This window comes from Penicillium manginii (genome assembly GCF_028828005.1).
Source record: "Penicillium manginii strain IBT 31320 chromosome Unknown utg000004l:1.0-7231830.0:1.0-7236170.0, whole genome shotgun sequence".
Lineage (NCBI taxonomy): Eukaryota > Fungi > Ascomycota > Eurotiomycetes > Eurotiales > Aspergillaceae > Penicillium > Penicillium manginii.
This window is the reverse complement of record NW_026643105.1, coordinates 4284893-4304581: the sequence shown is the minus strand read 5'-3', so window position 1 is coordinate 4304581 and position 19689 is coordinate 4284893. Positions and strand designations below refer to the sequence as shown.

General features: G+C 50.4%; 8 protein-coding genes across 8 annotated transcripts; 1 reads left to right on the top strand and 7 right to left on the bottom strand.

Annotated features, from left to right (window-relative positions):
- Positions 1–1004: 1004 nt before the first annotated feature.
- On the bottom strand, positions 1005–2631 carry N7533_005313 (DUF895 domain membrane protein; the record flags this gene model as incomplete). The annotated part of the gene is made up of 3 exons (XM_057101963.1): positions 1005–1314; positions 1409–2361; positions 2434–2631. The coding sequence occupies 3 exons, from the start codon at positions 2629–2631 to the stop codon at positions 1005–1007; spliced, it is 1461 nt and encodes a 486-aa protein (XP_056961593.1).
- A 963-nt stretch (positions 2632–3594) lies between these two features.
- Positions 3595–5153, bottom strand: N7533_005312 (SUMO ligase MMS21; the record flags this gene model as incomplete). The annotated part of the gene is made up of 2 exons (XM_057101962.1): positions 3595–4315; positions 4435–5153. 2 exons carry the CDS (start codon positions 5151–5153, stop codon positions 3595–3597), a joined length of 1440 nt encoding a protein of 479 aa, XP_056961592.1.
- Positions 5154–5800: 647 nt separating this feature from the next.
- Positions 5801–7523, bottom strand: abd1 (mRNA (guanine-N7)-methyltransferase; the record flags this gene model as incomplete). The annotated part of the gene is made up of 4 exons (XM_057101961.1): positions 5801–5835; positions 5889–6055; positions 6113–6703; positions 6769–7523. 4 exons carry the CDS (start codon positions 7521–7523, stop codon positions 5801–5803), a joined length of 1548 nt encoding a protein of 515 aa, XP_056961591.1.
- Positions 7524–8330: 807 nt separating this feature from the next.
- On the bottom strand, positions 8331–9129 carry N7533_005310 (uncharacterized protein; the record flags this gene model as incomplete). The annotated part of the gene is made up of 3 exons (XM_057101960.1): positions 8331–8773; positions 8859–8982; positions 9031–9129. 3 exons carry the CDS (start codon positions 9127–9129, stop codon positions 8331–8333), a joined length of 666 nt encoding a protein of 221 aa, XP_056961590.1.
- A 1194-nt stretch (positions 9130–10323) lies between these two features.
- On the bottom strand, positions 10324–11834 carry N7533_005309 (uncharacterized protein; the record flags this gene model as incomplete). The annotated part of the gene is made up of 3 exons (XM_057101959.1): positions 10324–11102; positions 11161–11244; positions 11318–11834. The coding sequence occupies 3 exons, from the start codon at positions 11832–11834 to the stop codon at positions 10324–10326; spliced, it is 1380 nt and encodes a 459-aa protein (XP_056961589.1).
- Positions 11835–12441: 607 nt separating this feature from the next.
- Positions 12442–14037, top strand: cox15 (cytochrome c oxidase assembly protein cox15; the record flags this gene model as incomplete). Its single annotated transcript, XM_057101958.1, has 3 exons — positions 12442–12842; positions 12925–13783; positions 13825–14037. 3 exons carry the CDS (start codon positions 12442–12444, stop codon positions 14035–14037), a joined length of 1473 nt encoding a protein of 490 aa, XP_056961588.1.
- Positions 14038–14540: 503 nt separating this feature from the next.
- Positions 14541–15803, bottom strand: N7533_005307 (uncharacterized protein; the record flags this gene model as incomplete). The annotated part of the gene is made up of 2 exons (XM_057101957.1): positions 14541–15479; positions 15531–15803. The coding sequence occupies 2 exons, from the start codon at positions 15801–15803 to the stop codon at positions 14541–14543; spliced, it is 1212 nt and encodes a 403-aa protein (XP_056961587.1).
- Positions 15804–16278: 475 nt separating this feature from the next.
- Positions 16279–18562, bottom strand: N7533_005306 (lysine--tRNA ligase KRS1; the record flags this gene model as incomplete). Its single annotated transcript, XM_057101956.1, is given in 6 exon segments — positions 16279–16658; positions 16718–17321; positions 17479–17550; positions 17568–17614; positions 17629–18265; positions 18341–18562. The coding sequence occupies 6 exon segments, from the start codon at positions 18560–18562 to the stop codon at positions 16279–16281; spliced, it is 1962 nt and encodes a 653-aa protein (XP_056961586.1).
- Positions 18563–19689: the final 1127 nt, after the last annotated feature.

Here is a 19689-nt window from a genome sequence, read left to right as displayed (position 1 = left end):
CCTCTTCCTTTTTCCCTTTTTTCTTATCATTTCTTCCTTTGACAAGCGAATACCCCCGCTCCCACTCCTTGTCTCGCGTCTCGCGATGTTGCTCCTGCTATGTTACAGTCCGCTGTTCAGGAATTGATTCAGTTTGCCGCCGCTGGGGGCCTGATGTCGTACGAAGGGAGGTGGGTGTTGATTACCTGCATCCAACCCGAAGTATGATGACGATGGGACTCAATTCAAATTAACCTCCGACGGATTCTTGTTTTTCAATTCCAGCGGTAGCTACTTAGATAATAAATCCATCGTCTCAAAAGATTGTACACTGTTAGTAGAAACAAAAATACTTGATCTATGTACATCATGATGGACTGTACTGTACTGTGAGCCCGGTCATCAGGTTAGCTGCTCTAAATCTAGAGAACTGAGACAAGGGGCGGAGTAGAGGCTGAATTTGCAGCGTAACAGTGTGATGTTTCACCTGGAGTAAAAGTCAAACCGAATAGAGATACCATGGCAGGCGGGGATGGGAGGGGATCTGCCCAGGTGACAAGAGGACAAAGAAACATTTGCCACGCTTACTCCCATGGATAGGAATCTCTAGAGAAAATAAGTAAGAAATTGCAAAGTCTACATAGTGAGGAGATGTGCATGAATTATGTGAGTTGATTCGTTAGAAGCGTTAGAAGATAATGCGTGATACACGTCGCGCGATGGAATTAGAAAGAGATAGGGAAAAGGAGAAAAGAAAAGTCCCCATGCGGGGAAGAACGAAAAGGCCCGCCCAGCAGCACAGCAAGATGATGCGAAAGCGAAACACCGGTGGCAAGATTAGGAAGAGAAGAGAAGAAAATGGGAATCACAATGCAAAGCCACCTTCAAAATCCTGAACCTGGCTTTCATCACTCATTAATGATTGATCACTCCTCAACAAAGCCCAGCCTCCCATTGCGAAACGTTTTGTGTGACTTCGGACATTCTCACTGTGCGTCGAGCGGCCTTGCTCCTAGAGGTTCTTTTCAGATATGGGCTCCGCCCATGCGCTTTTGTTCAACAGTACCGGGCGGGAGGACGTCTTCCAGGGTCTCATCGGTACCCTCGATTTCCTCCTCGACTGTGATAGTGTCGCGAATCTTAAGGAAGACGACGGGCGCAGCGACGAGGATGGAGCCGCAGAGAAGACCAAAGTTTGAGGCGTACTCGTTCATGAAGGACAGCTCGTGTCGGTCAAGGGACCACATAACGGCAGAGCCAGCCGACTGCAGACCCTTGTAGAAACCGGCTAAATTAGCGAGCTTGCGGCCAGAGTTGCCAAGAGAACCCATCAACCTATTAAGCAAATTGGTGTTAGCTACTGGTTCAATTCGGCAAACCGATAGTGGGGATGGAGTGGGAAGATAGAATGGTTATGATAATAACATACCAGTAGACAATGCCTTGCCAGACCGCATCGTACATTCCATAGAAGAAATAGAGGAACATGGGTCCAACGTATCCGGGAGTAGTCCAGTCCCAGGCAGTGAAGAGACCCGCGTCAATTGCATCCTTTCCAACTGACTCGCGAGTGTATCGCTTCTGCCAAGCGTAACCGGAACCCCAAATAACGACGGTGAGAACGAAAAGGGAGATAAGAGCAGCGCGAGCACGAGTGGTACGGCGGAAGCGCTCAATATCGAGGAGGGGGCCGACAATGACGGCGGCGACAATCTGCGCAAACCAATAGAGGAAACCGTTCAAGGACTTGGTGCGAGTATCGAAGTAAGCACCGTTAATCCCGTTCTGCTGGTAGATGTAGAACCAGTTAGACGACCAGAACATGGGGAAGAGCAAAACGATCCAGGGCTCCGAGGAAATGGTCTCCCATAGACCTCTAATCTCGGTCCACCAGCTCGGATTCTTCATGAGGATGACACGCGATCCATCGGGGCGAACAATCTTGTCGGCGTCGCAGAGGAAGAGAGCAACGCAAGCGCCGATGAACATAAGGATGATAAAGGCGATGTAAGTACCGTCGCCGACGGTCTTGTTGGTCTTGACGTTGATGTTCTGACCGAGGGGAATCAAACTACCGATACAAGCACCGACATTGAAGATTGCCCAGAACCAAGCAAAGTACCGACCCTTGCGCTGCTCGCCAGGGTAGGACATCATGATGGTGCCCTGAGCAGCCCAGAGAAGACCGGCGCAAACACCCAGCAAAGCACCAGCAAAGATATTAAAGCCAGGCACATAGGCGTGTTCGGAAACGAGAAGACTGATTGAATAGATGCAGTAGCCAACGCCACCAAAGGAGAGGGCCAAGCGCACACCCATACGATTGACAAAGGTACCAGCGAAGAAACCGACGACGGCGAAAGTGGAGTAGAGAGCAGTGTTCTATGGGAAGGAAAGTGAGATTCAGCTTAGATCGACCCTGTATGATAGTTGCGATCGGAGTCAAATAATTACCATGTCATCAGCCAAAGTTGCATCTGCTTTTCCACCACCACCGAGCCCACTAAGCGCGTTGAACATTCCTGGACACAGGAAGCAGACGAAGGCGACCATCCCCAGCTGAAACTTGGGCGAGGCATACCAGCCAATATTGAACTTGCCGAAGCCAATGGACTTGTACATCCATCCGGTGGGGCGGGGGGGCCTCACCATCAGCAGAGACCTGATAAGCGGTTTCAGTGCCGATGTGAGCCGACTTCAAATCGGACTCGGCCATGGTGACGGATGAGAATAGATTCTTGGTGTCAGTAGAAGGTTGAAAACAGAGTTGACACAGTGGGGGGGGAAGAAGTGGGGAGTGTGGAGAGAGGGAGAAGTGAAGTGAGGAGAGAGTTGTTGTAGATCTGGGGGAGGAGGGGGGAATGGTAGGGAAGGAAAGCGCGAAGCTGAGAAGCAGAAGCAAAAGAAAGGAAGGAAAGAGAAAAGGATGATGTTTTAAAAAGAAACCATCTCCAACACTTTTTTTAGCTCTCTCCATAGATGGTATGGAGCTTAGGAATACCACCACGAGGCAAGGTAACATCAGCTTATCCCCGACTTTTTGGGTAATCTTTGATTTTTATTATTTTTATTTCATTATTTTGGCTTTTTCATTTTCACAGCTTAACTGCGGGGGTCCCCTGATTGGATGGGGCCATGACCCTATAGGAACGCCCGCTTTGATAGCAGTGTTGCACTCTACACCTCGTTTACCAGAGAAGGGAGTGGCAGAGGGAACTGGTACATCCAACCCCTGGATACGGGCTAGGACGATATCTGCTACTCAAGTACCGTCGCGTGATGCTAGCGAGGGTGCCGTGGTATTGGATCGGGACGACCAGGTTGCACCCTGGTTTTAGTGAAGCAAAAGGGGCGTCCATGGAACGAATCGAAGGAAGGCCGGTGGGGTTGGAGGGCTTCATTGGAACAGAGGCTTGCCCCAGGAAAGCCTAGTGGAACATCCAAAGGGGTTGGCCTAGACTAGAGAAGACTGAACCATACCCAGATGCCAAATCCCATCTCTCCCCGCGCTATCTCGGCCCACCACCTCGGGTAGACCCATCCCATCCGGGGTGATATCCATATATCCCAGATGCCAGATGCCATTTGCCATCCTATTGTAACAATCATAACCTTTCACTCGGATTCATCACTCGAAATCTCCTCAACCTGTTGGCTCCCATGTGGAATCATAGTACCCTCTCGTTTAATACGTCCGGGCTCAGATTTGATCCGGGTCCGGTCTGACTCAGAATTTCCACCCACATCCATCGCATCGCCATCCTCGTCCGACGACTCGGCATCACTTCCCAATGTCACCTCATTAGCACCACCTTCTCCCATCTCATCATCATCTGCCTCACGCTTCTCCAACTCCTCGGCACGTCGGACCTTACGTAGCAACACCGGATCGGTCCGAAGATCCTCGTTTGTGAGAAGATTCGAGCACACAGGGCACTTTACCGCGCGGAGACGACGGCCTGGTTGACTGGGATTCGGCGCATACCTCCCACTGCGCGCTATCATATCTGTAATGGCTTCACGCTCGAAACTGTGCGGGCATTTTGTGCTCGTCACTGGGTCCTGGAACGGCCGCAGGGTAAGTGGGCATTTCAGGGAGATACGCTCGCGCTGAATTGCAATGTCGTCCGAGTCGGCCGGGGATGGTTCACGTTGGTTTCGCGTGCGCATTTTCTGGCGCGACGAATTGACATCCGAAGATGTATTCTCGCCATTTGTATTTTCCAGATGCGAGAACCAAGTCGAAGAAGACGGCAGTGGCGGTACCTCGTCGCCGGGGAACTTTGAATCGTGTACGATACGATAGAACCCGATATAACTGTTATTTCGGGCGTACCTGCATGGGAAAAATGCGGGTTCTAGTTAGCTTTTCTGTATAAAAAAATGATTGCCAGGACCGACAGTCAAGCGTCTCTTCAGATCGAGACTGAGACTGAATCCCAAGAGCAAACTTACCGCTCGGTTAGCGACAGACCGTCCCATTCCTGTACTCCATTCACCAGTGTATCGTCCAATCTTCGACTAGGCGGGTTCTGCGCATTGCGTTCCCGAATCTCGCGCTCAGGTGTTCCCTCGTAGTCCTCATCTTCTGAATCCTCCTCGCCCTCCTCGTCAATATCTCGTTGTTGTTGGCGCATGCGTCGCTGGCCTCGTGTTTGGCGCACCCCCAGTGCAGCAGTCAGAGCCTCCGCCTCCTCTCTCTCGATCCCTTGCACGGATTCCATCAATTCGGAAAGGCGGGTTTCGGAGTCGATAGTCTTTCGCATTTGCATCTCCATCCGCCCAGTGACGTCGTCTACTTTTCTTTCTTTCTCGGCCAGAAGCTGGAGCTGCTCATCTTCGTTGTCACTTTCGTCCTCGCCAGCATTTCGTCGTTTCTCTTTGTTGGTCTGGTATCGGTTTCGAGCATCGCAGAGTCGCTCGTTGACCTCGCCCGCGGAGTCGGTCAGTTTCTCGGCGGCGTGTTCAAGATGAGTCTTCAGATCGCGTAGATGTTGGGATTGTAACAATGAGTTGAGTTGCCTTTGGCACTCGGCTGTGAGGGGTGCTTCTGGGACCTCGTATGGGGGCAGGTCTGGGATGGTGCTTGTTCGTGGGGTGCCCTGTCCGCGCGCGCTTGGTGGCGGGCGGGACTGGGATGCCGTGGAGCGCTGTCGCGCTGGTGTTGACAGCATATGGTCAAGAGGTGTATGGGGTGTGTTCGAGGGTGTTTTTTTCAGTGAGGTGTCTTCGAGTTCGTGATCGTGTCAAGGTTGGCAAAGTTTACAAAGCAGTGCAATCCAAGTGTCAATGCAATGGGATCCCACGCGTCGCGACCGCGCTAGTCCTATTCGGGTTACAGTGCATGCCACGATAAGCTTATCAACTATCAATCTATAGGAGTATCCTATAGGACCTTAAGGTAGAGTATGAGGGTAATTGGGATGGGATATTGTTACTAGTAAGTAACAATTACTATTGTTAAGAAAAGATCAGATTCTTTCAATAATTCTAGGACTTGAGCACCGTATATGTTACCTACTCTATTCTTAGACAGATCAAAGATTCTTTGTCGAATTACCCAGGCCTAAGGAGTATGGTGCATCGGGAATATCTCTAGTACCTACTGCCTAGGGCCCTAGACTACTCCTCACCGAAGCTCTTGGGGTCCTACTAACTTCCAAGGTTCCAACCTCGGAAAGTTTCAATCTTGAAATCAATTGCTAGTACTAGTTTTATTCTTTAGCGAGCTATTTTCTATCAGTTTCCATATTTTATTGGTAGGCAACTCTCTTCAAGTTTTCTATGCATATTTTCAAGTTGAGGAATATTAACAACGCGATCAGACCTTGTAGAAACAGAACGCGTGGTAGAAGCCTATAAGGTTAGCCTGCTGATCTCTCGAGGCTGGAAGGATAAAGTAAACTTACTAACTGCATCCTTCTCTTCATCGGTCATATTCAGCTCGCCCGTTGCCCGGTTGCGTACACCCATGCGCTCACTTAAAGGGCCCAACTCGCGATCATTCTTCTCGTCTTCCCAGATATCCAAGAAAGGCTTGCGGTATTGGAGTTCCAGATTGTAGTCCTCGGTCAACCTAATCAATATCAGTCATTAGTTGGTGATCAACCGAACGCCTTGGAAATTGAAGTACTCACGCTCGGAATGCTTCCCAGGAACAACATATTCAGGAACCTCTTCAACAGCCTCTCGCATGAAGTAGGTATACCGCCATCCGAACGGCGGGCGGAAGATGCCATCCTCTGGGGTCGCCCCGGGGAATCGTACGCGATAGATATCGTTACCCCATTCACAGCGCTCATCTTCCTGGACTTCACCATCCTCTGGTGCTTCCTCAGTCACCGCAGGCTTGGCAGATTCGTTTTCCTTGCGGTTTTTATGGAAAGTGCTCACACGGCTGCTGATAACATCGGAGTTAGGGCAAACACCGATGAAACGACCACCCTTTTTCAAGCAACCGGCAACATTGCTGAGCATCTGTCGAGTCTTCTCCTCACTCTCAAATGCGTAGTGAATCGCAAACATTGAGGTCACGACATCAAAGCCGCCACCACCACTCCACCGCGAAGCCATAAGCGAACCGCCCGGCCCGGCATTGGAATCAATGCCCACCTGCTGCACAATGCCAACATCACCCAGCCACTCGCCAAAACAGTCCTTGGGATAAAACTCGCCATGGAACAGCGGAGGAGGCGGACGGCCACGACCACGTTGTCCACGACCACTACGCATTTGCCCGTAGCGATCCCGCGCCTGCTCAATAGAGATATTGGCCGGGTCAAGACCAACGTAGAGATCCACCCGCTGCGGCGCAAGCTGCCACTTCCCCAGATCACCGCCCTTGCCACATCCCAGGTCAAGGACAAGCAGCCGCTTATCGTCAACAGGGGCGGACGCTGACCATCATCCGCCCAATCCTTCGTATCATTGAAGCGCGCAGCGAAATCCTCATCAGGCGAGAACTTCTGGATAAGTGTGCTCTTCACCCAATTGTTGAAGCTGCGCAGGCCCTTGATCTTGCTCTCTGTCTTCCGCCACTCCCGACCTCGCTCGGGGACGGCATTGTAGTGCTGCCTCACGACGTCCGAGACGCCGCGGTCCCGCGACGATCGCATGGCGTCTTCTTCGAGGGCACGCTCGCGATCCTCTTGTCGCCGACGCATCTCCTCCGGGTTGACCATGCCCATGCGCGATCCGCCGCCGGGCCGCTTGCGCTTTGGCGCCTCGGGGGTCAGCGAGCGAGGGCGGAGAGGGGATCGAGAGCGTCGGGATAAATTGTCATCTTGAGTTCTGTTGCTGGGACTTCGGGAGCGACCACGTCGCGAGAATACGGATGGTTGGGTTGGTTCGCGCCTGCGTACTTGGTGTCTTTCTTGGACTCGCTTGCGCCTTGGATTCGAGTGGTCGGTCTCGTCGTTTGTTCTGGGCGTGTCGTCTGGTCTTCCATTTTGGCGCGATGTGGGGCCTGGGGAGTTTGAGGTGTGGTTTCTTTCGGAGTTATCGTGGGAGCTCGGCGCAGATCCCCTTGGGCCTGGGGATGTCATTGTGTTTGAGAATTTGTCCGTTGTGCTTGGTGAGTGGTGAGGTATTCGGTGGAATTGAGTTGGAAGTGCCGAAATTGAAAGAGCGGTGGTAGGGCTCGACTAGCCCGTTCAAGAGTAAAAATTGAGAAAGTGAGATGTAAGATTGCTGGATAGTTTTTGAGTTTGGAGGTGGTGGAAGGATAGAGGAAAGAAAGTAATCTTGCGGTGCGGAGGGAGAAGGGAGCTCCCGGTGGGTCAACAGCTGCTGTTGGCGAATCACATCGTGAGTTGCTCGCTTGCCAGTTGGTGGTATTAACTTGTGCTAGTAGCTACAAAAGCTATATTTCGAACAATCTCAATTCGCTGCTTATGTAGCTACCTGGATTCCTAGCCAGATATCTGTTTGTACTAAATGAGTTGGATTACTTTGTAGAACTAGTAGGAACTAGTAGGAGGAAGGGAAAATAGTTGGTGATCAAAAGCAAATTCATTTTGGTGAGCTGTAACTTTTTGGCGAACTGTACCCTAAGCGTAGGTGGAAGTAGCATAAATAGCAATCAACGCCGGCCAGGATCGGAATATCTGAGAGATTTCAACAAAAAAAGCACCGGCCATTTGAAACTTGAACGTAAAAAAACATCAAACAACACCGAACGCACGATGATATTTAATGAATAAGAGATCAATTAAGATCGGCCTTTCCTTCGCCATGGTTCCCCTCCAAGCCGATATCTTTTGGTTCATTCAGCCGTTTTGCCTCAAATTCGAGGCAAGATCGCGAAACTCGATTAAGATTGTTGAGAAGATCAAGCAAGATCAAGCTGTATTCTACACCCGGGTTGCAAACCGCGCGCAAAACATTCTGTTTCGCTTCGCTTTGATTGATTCCTTGAGGATAGAATCGGTGAGAAGCGAGATCTCATCTGTCGTGCGAAGTTCCAGTTCTTCGAAGTCTGGCTGTGATCCCATGGGGTCAATCGTGCGTCTCATGCGCTTGCGAGTGAAAAACTCTCCTTTGTAGTTGTAGTTGTCCGGGTCTTCATACCAAAGCAACGTCTTTCTCCATTTCGGATCATTTGATTGCAGAACATGGTCTGGATGACATAAGTTGTTGTCCTCTCCTCTCTGAAAAAGCAATCTCCTAGCCGCGGTATGGATTCGGCCAGTAGATTTACTGAAGTAAACCGTATATATTTTGCGCACGGTAGGGGGCTGATAAAAGAGAGATGATATCTGTTCATCGCTGAGTTCTGTTTCGGTGCTTGGAAGATCTGTTTCGTCGTTTATGTTGTTAGAGAATACTTTGTTTATGCTTCTTTTAGCTTTGTTGGAAAGCTCGAAGTTAGATATTGGCACCTTTTGTCTTCTGCTTTTGCTTCCCCGGTTCGATTGTAGCTGTACCGCTGATAGTGATATCGGAAGTAAGAATCTTAGGTGAATTGGCCTTTAGGTGTGTGGTGGAAGTCGTATCGGCTACTGGCTGATCAATCATAGTGGTAACCGTAGGATTTGTCGTTGAATCGCTTACTTCAGCGACAGGGGATATCACGGGAGCATCCAAAGCCATCGTCATGGCTGGATCAAGGTTGTCAGGATCGGGCGTTGGTGGTAGAGCGGATTGGTCCATTGCCGATGGCTATTCGAGATGAATGTGTAAGAAAGAAGCGATGTGTAGGTAAAAATGAGAGTGGGCGATAGGGATAAATGTGAGCAGAGAGAAAGAAAGGACGAAATAGGGAAGGAAGAAAATAAGAAAAGTGCGGAGAGACGTACCTAAGGAACATGGGATCCCAGGTTGACCATACCTGTTGGAGTGTTGGTGCCAGGGCAAACAGCGAATCTACCTCTCGAAATGATAGGCGAAACGAATGTTATTCAACGACATTGTTGAGAAGGAAAGTCTTTCAGATGGAGGAGACCAGAAAGTAGGGTAGATGTAGGGCTGCGTCGAATAGGAGGAGTGGGATAATATGAAAAGTGGGTGAAGTAGGAGAAATCAAGAAAGAGAGAGAAGTAGATGCAGCAGATCTGGGAGGCCAATCTTACCGCCAAAAAATCGTCACTGGAACTGGCAGATGAAGGAGACAGAAAGTTGTTTTCAGATGGAAAAAGATATAAGGCTGTGTCGCATAGATGCGGTCGGGTGGTGTGAAAAGTTGAAGAGGGGAAGTGCCCAGGTGTGGGAGGCAGATGTAGTAGATCTAGGAGGATCCTACTCACGAGTAGCTGTCACTGGGAATGGCAGATGAATGAGAACCTTGGAATGATTTGGGTTGGGCAGATAGTTAGGTGGTCGAGGATGAGTTCTCAGTTCCAAGATTGAGAGCGTGCAAAAAGAGTCGCAGGAGATTGGCGGTAGATGAGATACCTAAGGTAGGTATGCTGTGGAGTAAACCTTGGAAATCGGGGGAGTCCTAGCTCTCGTCTGTATGATCAAAGCTGAGCCCATAAGGGAGGCTCAAGAGCTAGTAGTGGTACCACACCCAGCTTTAGAATTCTTGTGAAATCTGGGGATGCGAGACCGGAAGTGTATGAAGACCTCGGATGGTGGCAATTTGCTGCGAGAATCAGCCTCAGAGCTTGGAGTTGTTTCGGAAGTTAGCGTGTTGTGCGGCAGCGAGCTGGATGATTGAGCTATGAAGAAAAAAAGATAGATATCCACGGAAGATACAGCGATAGCTGTCAATGGTCGTTATATTATGATAAAGAGAGTAAATTGCATGCCATGCCCAGAGTTATATATTCGTCATCCTCCAACACCGCGCATATGTGATTTGAAATATCTCACAGAAAGTCAAGAGCGAAATTCATAAAAAAGACATTACTCGGGAGCTGTCTTGCGCGGTGACTTGGTCGTCAATGATTGTCGGATCCGTCGGAGCCTGGCCCACCATTCACGATCAGCCTTCTTCTTGCTTTCTTCGTCACCGCCATTATGAGGATCATCGGGCGTCGGCGTGTTGGCCTCGCTGCGAAGTGTATCCATAGATGCTGCAGAACGGAGGTACCGGCGATTCTTGACTTTGACGGCCTCGGCGACCACTTCCCAACCACTGCGCAGGCTCTCCTTTCTCTCGTTTGCCTTGCCAGTGCCACTCTGGGAGATGGGGTCAATCCATGGACAGTATTCCATGTGTTCTTGTGACACGTCCAAGGAGCTATAGACTGTGACATCGCCGTTGTCCTTGGGTTTGTACATCCAGAGGCCCAGACGACGGAAGCAAGCCTTGCATGAGACTAAGCCAGCAGCCCCATCGCCCACCGACTCCCAGCCGAATAAGGATAATGCTAGCGCTCGTTTGTTGATCAATTGTAGCCTGTCGATTGATGGGGCTGGAACTGATCCCTGATTGTCGTTGTTGACTTGAGCGTCGCCATCCGTAGTGTTTTGTTCGTTCGCGCTCTCTGGGGAAGATGCTGGATTCTTGAACCAGTCTTCTGGAAGTAGTTTGATTATTCCATCGAGGTCACAGCTCTCGGGCGTTTGGATGTTTTCGTCGGCCGGTAATTTATCTTTCATATCCACCAGCTTCAAATATCGGGCCTGGAGACCAGATATAGCCGTATCTGTATTGTTCAATGGCAGGTGTTGGATGGTGTCTGTGAAGAGTCAGAAAGAATGATGCAAGGAAACTGAAAAAAGACATGATCAAAGTACCGTCGCAGGACCTATTCCGCCAAAGGCAGTTTTCCTTGTGACCGTCCTTCAATAATGTTACATATTCCTCAACAAGTCTCTCGCCTACCAGTCGGATGAATGCCATTAGCCAATTTGTACTGAAACCAAGCAATGAAAGAAAAAAGCATGTACTTACGAACTTCCTTGCGCTCTTGAACCTTGTCCGCATCGTATCCATCAAGCTCGTCAATCTCGTCCGGTAACTTCACCACCACTGAGCCCCCACAGCCGCTGACACAGCCCACTCGCGACGTATCCTTGCATACCCAACCGCGCTTTGCCCATTGTACCTCATTGATCGGGGTAGGTTTGGTGGCCCATCTATCCACGCGACGAAAGGTCTCGAGCCGCTCGAGAAAGATGTCACGATCCCATGGGGCGAAAGTCGGGCGTTTGCTTGGGGATATAGACGATGTATGATTTGTGGAGCGGGATATATTCGACAGAGAATTGCGTACTGAGGTCAAGTCTGCTTTGTCATTGTTGTTCAGGCGGACCTTCTTGATGGAGGAGAGGTTGGTTGGTAGACGGTCTTTTACTGTCGCGGGTGTTGCGGTTGATGATTTCGGGGCATTTTCGGGAGTCGCAGGCTTGGATATGGATTCCAAGACGCGGTGGAACTTTCGTTTCTTTGACTCGACGGCGTAGGACATTGCGACGTCTCGGAAGGGAGGGGGATGAAGGCTGCAGATCAACAACTTGAAAGCGCAAGAGCTGAGCTGAGCTTCGGATGTTTCTGCCTCAGGCACCCGGGCACCAATAGTTAACAAAGGCTACTTGCAAGGACCTCTACTAGTACTAGTAGTAGTATTTCTTACGAAAATAAAGGCTTAATAGATTGAACTCGAATATGCCCAATCCCATTTACACATTCTCCAGCCCTGGAGCTCTTACGATATGTCCAAAGCTCATGCAATATAAGTACCTAAGTACTTCATAGTGGCACACTCTTCAGCAGGGCAATTTAGGGTAACAGTTTAATGAATCTAGTACTTGTATGTACACCTGGGCATGTTGACGAAGTTGTGTTATTTGTATAGTATAATAAACAATTCAAAATCTACACTATTCGTAGAAACCTTTAAGAGACATGCTAAATGAATGAAATATAGTATCCCAAGGTAATTAGTACTCATGCAATGCCCACGCAAATCGCTGCGCGCTGATTGGCGCTCGGCCGCGCATCTTATGATGTCCGAGTTCCGAATCTCGACTTTCGTTTCTTTCTCGGCAAGTTACCCTTCCCCCAACCTCGTCGCCATGGCTTCCCTAGGGACTTCGGCGTCATTATGGCGAAGCTTCGTGCCTCGCCTGTCGTCCAAAGAACTCTTCACCTGCCGCCAATGCCTGGGCAACCAGGGTTACGCCAATGCCGCCAAATCCATCCGTCGCTTCGGCGCAATGCCATCCCTCCAACCCAACAAGATCCGTACGCCCCTGTTCTCCGATAAAAACCGACAATTCTTCACTTCCAGCCTAAGAAGGTCCGCGGCTGCTGCTGCGCCTGCCGCGACTGTTATTGCCGAGGAGTCCGCTGCCAAAGCCAAGTCGAGCTTCCCCAAGATCAGCGACAAGTCGGTTGCCTACTTCCTCCTTGCTAGTGCCGCGAGTGTTTTTGGAATTGTCATTTTTGGTGGATTGACACGTTTGACGGAATCAGGGTATGGTCATTGCTCCCTTGCCTCATTCACAATCGAAGAACATAGCTGGACCCTCGGATGCTGACGGAGTTATCGCTCGCAGATTGAGTATCACGGAATGGCGACCTGTCACCGGCTCCATGCCACCCATGAACGCCGCAGACTGGGAAGCCGAGTTCGCCAAGTACCGAGCATCCCCCGAATTTAAGCAATTGAACTCGCACATGAATCTGGACGACTTCAAGTCGATTTACTATATGGAATGGATCCACCGTCTCTGGGGTAGATTCGTCGGCATGTCCTTCGTTATTCCCGCGGTCTACTTTGTTGCTCGGAAAAAGGTATCGACTCCCATGGCCTGGCGTCTGTTCGGAATTGCCGGTCTCATTGGCTTCCAAGGATTCCTCGGCTGGTGGATGGTCAAGTCTGGTCTCAAGGATGATCTGTTTGCGCCGGGTAGCCACCCGCGTGTCAGCCAGTACCGTCTGACGGCTCACCTGGGCGCTGCCTTTGTCTGCTATGTCGCTATGCTGTGGAATGGACTGGCCATTCTTCGATCCAACCGTCTGATGGCTGATGCTGCTTCGGGATTGAAGCAGCTTGAGGCCCTTCGGGACCCACGACTGGCAATCTTCCGCCGCTCCGTTGCGGGTCTTGCTCTGCTTGTTTTCACTACTGTTATGTCTGGAGGTCTCGTCGCAGGCCTCGATGCCGGTCTCATCTACAATGAGTTCCCATACATGGGCAAGGGACTTGCACCGCCTAGCTCTGAGCTATGGGACGCTCACTACTCTCGTCATGAAGATCGCTCCGACCTCTGGTGGCGCAACATGCTCGAGAACCCTTCCCTCGTTCAGCTTGACCACCGCATTCTCGCCATGACAACATTCACCACCATTATGGCTTTGTGGGCTTATAGCCGTCGCTCACCCACCGTGAAGCGCATCCTGCCCCCCCGCCCCGTAAGGGTATGCACGGCGTCGTCGGCTTCGCTTTCATGCAGGTCGGCCTTGGTATCTCCACTTTGCTCTATCTTGTGCCAACCCCACTCGCCTCTGCCCACCAGGCTGGTAGCTTGTTCCTTCTCACTTGGGTTATTGTCCTGGGTAGCCGTGTCTGGCACCCGTCTCGCACAGCTAAGCTGCTGCAAATGGCAGCCAAGGCTCGCAGCCAACAGCTTTCATCTACTTCTGCGTCTGCTGTGAAGAGATTGTAAAAAAAAACAAACAGTCTTTGGATGTACGAATATATTGCTCGAGGCAGATATCGGAGACATCTCACCTTGAAGTTGATTTCCTGATACCATCTCCATTCCTTTTCTATTTTATGGACCACATGCTAGGTCCTATACCTGTATTAAATACTATCAGTTCAAGTTATTAGATCGATTACACTTTCCTTTGCAAAGAAATAACCTTACTAAGACATTAGGTCAAAGATTACTTTACGTTCAAGGTCCATGCTTAGATGGGTATTTCAGACTATGGACCAAATCAACTTGAACTTAAACTATTTTACCTCCAACGCCAAAGTCGTTTGAGATTCTATTCATCAAAACGAGTTTCATATCTCACGTGTTCCCATAATTGAAAAAAAGCAGGTTTCCGATTCGCTGCTTTTTCCGCACACCCACACCAACGGACTGATTTAACATCACTCGCGCAACTGGGCAAATACTCACCTCCTCCGCCCTTGTTTGATGATCACTTCGAGGCCAGTCTAATCGAATCTAGCCCGAGGAGGACGAGCGTTTCGGGTAGGGTTGCGACGCACCCAGTCATGGGGAGTCAAGGTCCCATCAAGATCAATGGATGAAGGCGCGGACACAATCTCGTCACTATCGTCGGCAAAAGCTCGAACACCTGGTGGATTATTCCGAGCCGCCGGCGTGGGCGTCGAAGGTTCCGAGCGAGCGCGAGCAAAAGACAGCTCACTAGCACTCCCCTCCGCCGTAGGCGACGAACTCATCTCCAGAAGAATCCCCGCGGCATTTTCCTCAGGGGATGGAGGAACTGGTGTTTGATACCGGCCAACAAGAATTGACGCCGCAACTTCCTCGGGCGTTTGAGGCGCTGGTGTCTCGTACCGATTGGAGGCTGGGGGTGTGGCAAGAGATTCACCTGCCGAGCGAAGATGCTGTGCCTCCGTGTGCTCACAGTCGAATGTTGAGTGAGTGAGGTCTCCGCCACGCTTCTGGCGACAGCCCTGGCATAGTTGCCAGCCGCAGCCAGCGCAGCGGGTCATGCCTTTGCTATTCCGCTGGTTGCAGGCGTCACACTTCGCTGTGTGGGCGGGGATGTCCTCGAACTTCGTGACGACCTGTTTGGGTAATTTCTGGGGGCTCTTCTGGCGCTTTGGTGCTGGGGCCTCAGACTTCTCGACCCGCTCGTTGGAGTTGTCGAGTTCAGATTTCGGGGTTACTGGCTCAGGCCCTTTGAAGGATGTCTCTGGCGCAGGCCGCGATGGGCCTGGAGATGGGGCTGGCTTGGTCGACTGAGGATCCATGGATCGTGATGTTTCCCCTTGAGAATGATATCCAGTATCCCCCATGTCTGAATGGGGTGCTCTTTGAGCACTTGATGGATTGTTTGGATCAGCATCCTGCCCGAGATAACCTCCCATCTGCGTTGTGTATGGGAACAGGGGCGGCATCGACCACTACTGTATATCAGCTACCATGAAAGAGTTATGAGATCAGGAAGTACATACAGGATCGAAGGATTCAAATCGGGTTCCGAAGCTTTGAAATGGATGTCTGTTGGGAGAGTCCATCGTGGGAAATCGAACTGTATCAGAAGGGCCTGGGGGCGACAGGCCAATCTCCATCACATTTGGATGAGCCTGAATCATCGGTCGTCGTGCTGGAAGGTCTGTCATCAAGGCAGGACGCGGAGTAACTTGGCCGGGATGGATGAGATTTTGGATTTCGAGCTCCCGAAGCGAGGGCAATCTGCCCTGTCCATCGCATGATGTTTCATCCATGATGGATTAAATCGAAATATGGAACAGAAGGTTGGATATGGGCAAGGATGAAGGGTGGTGGGAGGAAAGGAAGATCAAAAATGGCTATGCCCGTTCATTTAAATTATAGCAAATCACTCTGGAAGGCTCCGTCCAGCATTAACCGGTAATTTCCTTGCTTGGAGGGAAACATTGCGCTGGAGCGGCAGGGCAGTTGCGGCATCCGATGGCGAGAGCCTTCAAGCACTTTATACAATTCACAGCATCGCACGTAAAGGACTCATAATAATGGCCCAAAGAACTTCAAACTAACCACTACTGTATTTTTGAGGTAACTGTGTTTGAAATGGGAAATTCGAAACTGTTTTGATTTGTGGTGAAAACACTCTTTATGTCATGCATCTCTCGTATAAAATCCATGTATGTAGACTGCCAAAGACAGTGCACAATCGTCACATATCGGTCTAGTCAATATGGCCCTCCATCAATACCTAATTCAGTTATTGGGCTGCAGATTCAGCGTTAGTGATATCGGCTCGTGGAAATTGCAAGAAACTAATAACATACGGTTGCCATCCTCAGGCTGGGGCTGGGCGCCAGTCGCGTCAAGGACAGACTTGCCCGCCGCGGCGGTCTTGTCATCCTTCATCATGGGGAAGGTAAGCACCTCCTTGATGCTGTAGTTGTCGGTAAGGAACATGACCAGACGGTCAATACCCATTCCCCAGCCACCAGTAGGGGGCAAACCGTACTCCAGGGAAGTACAGAAGTTCTCGTCGATAAGCTGGGCCTCGTCATCACCCTGGTCCTTCTGGCGGGCCTGCTCCTCGAATCGCTCTCTTTGGGTGTAGGGGTCGTTCAACTCGGTATAAGCGTCTTCATGGGGTTAGCATCGGTGTAATATCCCACTCGGGGTTGGGCGAAGAAGCACTTACTGCAAATCTCCTTCTTGCAAACGAAGGCCTCGAAACGCTCACACAGACCGGGCTTGTCGCGAGAGTACTTGGCAAGCGGGGACATCATCTCAGGGTGACCGGTGATGAAGGTAGGGTTGATGCAAGTCTCCTCGATGAACTCTCCAACCAGAGTATCCAACATACGGGCATTGGTCAGGGGTGGTGTGCACTCCACATTCATCTTCTTGCAAATGCGCTGGAGGAACTCGTTGGTCTCCTTGGTGTGGAGTTGGTCACCAGAGGGGAACTTCTCGCCAGTGGCCTCTTCCAGAGCGGGGATCATCTCCACGCGGCGCCAGGGGGCCTTCCAGTTGACGTTATAGGTTTCGCCAGTCTGGGTGTGGTAGGTGGTCTCGTATCCACCAGTGATCTTCTTGACCAGGCCAGAGACAAGCTCCTCGGTCAGATCCATCACATCGAACATATCGGCGTAGGCCCAGTAGAATTCACAGGTGGTGAACTCAGGGTTGTGAGTAAGATCGATACCCTCGTTACGGAATTGACGGCCAATCTCGTAAACACGCTCGAGACCACCGACAATGAGCATCTTGAGGTACAGCTCAGGGGCAATACGAAGGTATTGCTCTTGGTTAAGGTCGTTGTCTTTGAATTAGTAAGTGTAAGGTTAGCAGGCAAATCCTGTAAGATCTGAAATGAGAGGGACATTTCACATACGCTGCCGGCAGAAATTAGTTAGTAAGCGGTTGAAATTCGAAGGGAATTTGCTCAGATTGACATACGTGAGTAATGAAGGGCTTGGCTGTCGCACCACCGGCAATATTGGAAAGGCAAGGGGTCTCGACATCGATAAACTGAAAACAAAATTGACTAGGTTAATAACATAACCGAAAACAGTCTCGGCGTGATAAACATACGCTAGAGAAGAAAACTTAAGTTAGTATGCGACTTGAAAATCAAATGGGAAATATTGAAAGATAGCACATACTCTCGTTCGTCAAGGAAGTCACGAATGTACTTGGTGATCTTGGAGCGAGTACGGATGATCTCGCGGGAGCGGTCGTTCATGATAAGATCGAGGTAACGTTGACGGAAACGCTGCTCCTTGTCCTGGAAACCGTAGTGCTCGGAGGGAATGGCATGCAAGCAGGGGGACAGAAGAACAAGCTCAGTGGCGAAGATAGAGAGCTCGCCATCGTCACGGTTCTTGGGGGAGGTACGGCCGGGGAAACCGACAATTCCGACAATATCACCACGACGGATGTGCTCGTGTTGCTCCTCGAAGGAGGCGCTGCCAGTGGCGAATTGGGCCTGACACATGATCTGGACCTTGACACCCTCGGCGCGGAGATCATAGAAGAGAAGCTTGTTGCCAGAGGAGCGCTTGGTGTAGATACGACCAGCAAGGCTGATGCTGACCTCGGGCTTCTGTTCGCCCTTGGCGAGAGAGGCATAGTCGGTAAGGAATTGGCGCAGATCGGTGTTGACCTGGAACTTGTGGGGGTAAGGGTTGGGGCTCTTGGTCTGGCGCAGCTTATCGATTCTCTTGCTGCGGATCTCGAAGTATTGCTAGATGGCGCGCACACGAGTTAGCCGGCGGAGTCGGACGAGAATGGGGAATGGAGATATAATTGTTCGACGCACGTTGGGAGTCAGGTTGGCCTCGTCATCTTCAGCAGAGGTCTTCTTGACGGCGGCGGGCTTAGGAGGAGCAGCAGCTTCCTTCTCCTTCTTCTTGGCCTCCTTCTCGCGCAACTTCTGGCGCTTCTTCAATTCGGTCTTGGAGACCTTCTCGCCGGTGACCTCGTCGAGCAGAAGCTTGGCCATGGATGCCTCGGCATCCTGCACAGGGTTGGAATCCGCCATAATGGGTGATTGCGATGGGGATCAGGAAGTTGATAGTGGGAGAATGAATGGAGGGGCGCGCGAAATTTTGGGCGGCGGTCATGGCGGGGGGCTTGTCTGATTGGGTCGGGCAACTACAAAGTACATGACTCAACTAGTTACATACAGAATACTTGATACATGAGTCATTGTATAATTTTATAGCTATATAGTGGTACGAACATCATGGGGAACTGTATCGCAGCTGAATGACCTTCGTTTTCTATAAACCTATGTTCAAATGGCTTAATTCCATCCATTTGCATGGCACCATGGGGGGTGCCCAATCTGGAGATTAGGGCTTAGGGTATACAAAAGTGGGGCTTGTACCCCGCCAACCGCCAAGTCCGAACTATACAGACTACATTGATATGGAATTGGAAGAATAATCGGTAAAAGTAGACTGTTTTGGTCCGAGAAACTGGATAAATCCGTAGATTTTACCAGACAGCTTTGAACCTACCTCTATATAGACCCGTCTCCTCCAAGACTCCTAGCATTCGACGTCATTGGACCGGTCAGTGTCAGTAGTATGATTGCAGTATCTAGGGGCGAAATGGATTTTTCAGCCATCGTGTGAAATGCAATATTTCGAACATTATTCTTATTTTCATTTGTTGATTTCTAAAACTTTCATTTGCAAGTATGATGCTGAGTCCAAAATGTGCTATTCCTACATTGGCGAATCAGCCAAGTGAACCCTCCTCAACCTAACCTCACAGAAGTCGCGGCTGCCCCAGCTACTCTTCGGAAGAGCAGTCAGTTCATTCTTTTCTTCCTTCTTTCCCCTTCTTCCCTCCTCCTCTACTCCTTCCTTTCCACCCATTCACTACCCGAACTATTTCTTACCTTCTCACATCTCCTTCCTCTCTCCTCTCTCTTCCTCTTCTTCCCTCCACCCTCCACCCTCTACTCCACACCCATCATTTCCACCAAGTGTATTTTCTTCACATCCTTCAAGCAAACTGTACGACTCCTTTTCTTCCTCATCTATCAACTTGTCCTATCACTTGGCGGTGGACCAGAAAGGCCATTTAGGACAACATGGCGCGTACCCATCGGGTCGTGCAGCCTAAACCCGAAGGTAAACAATCCATCGCTTTTTTGAC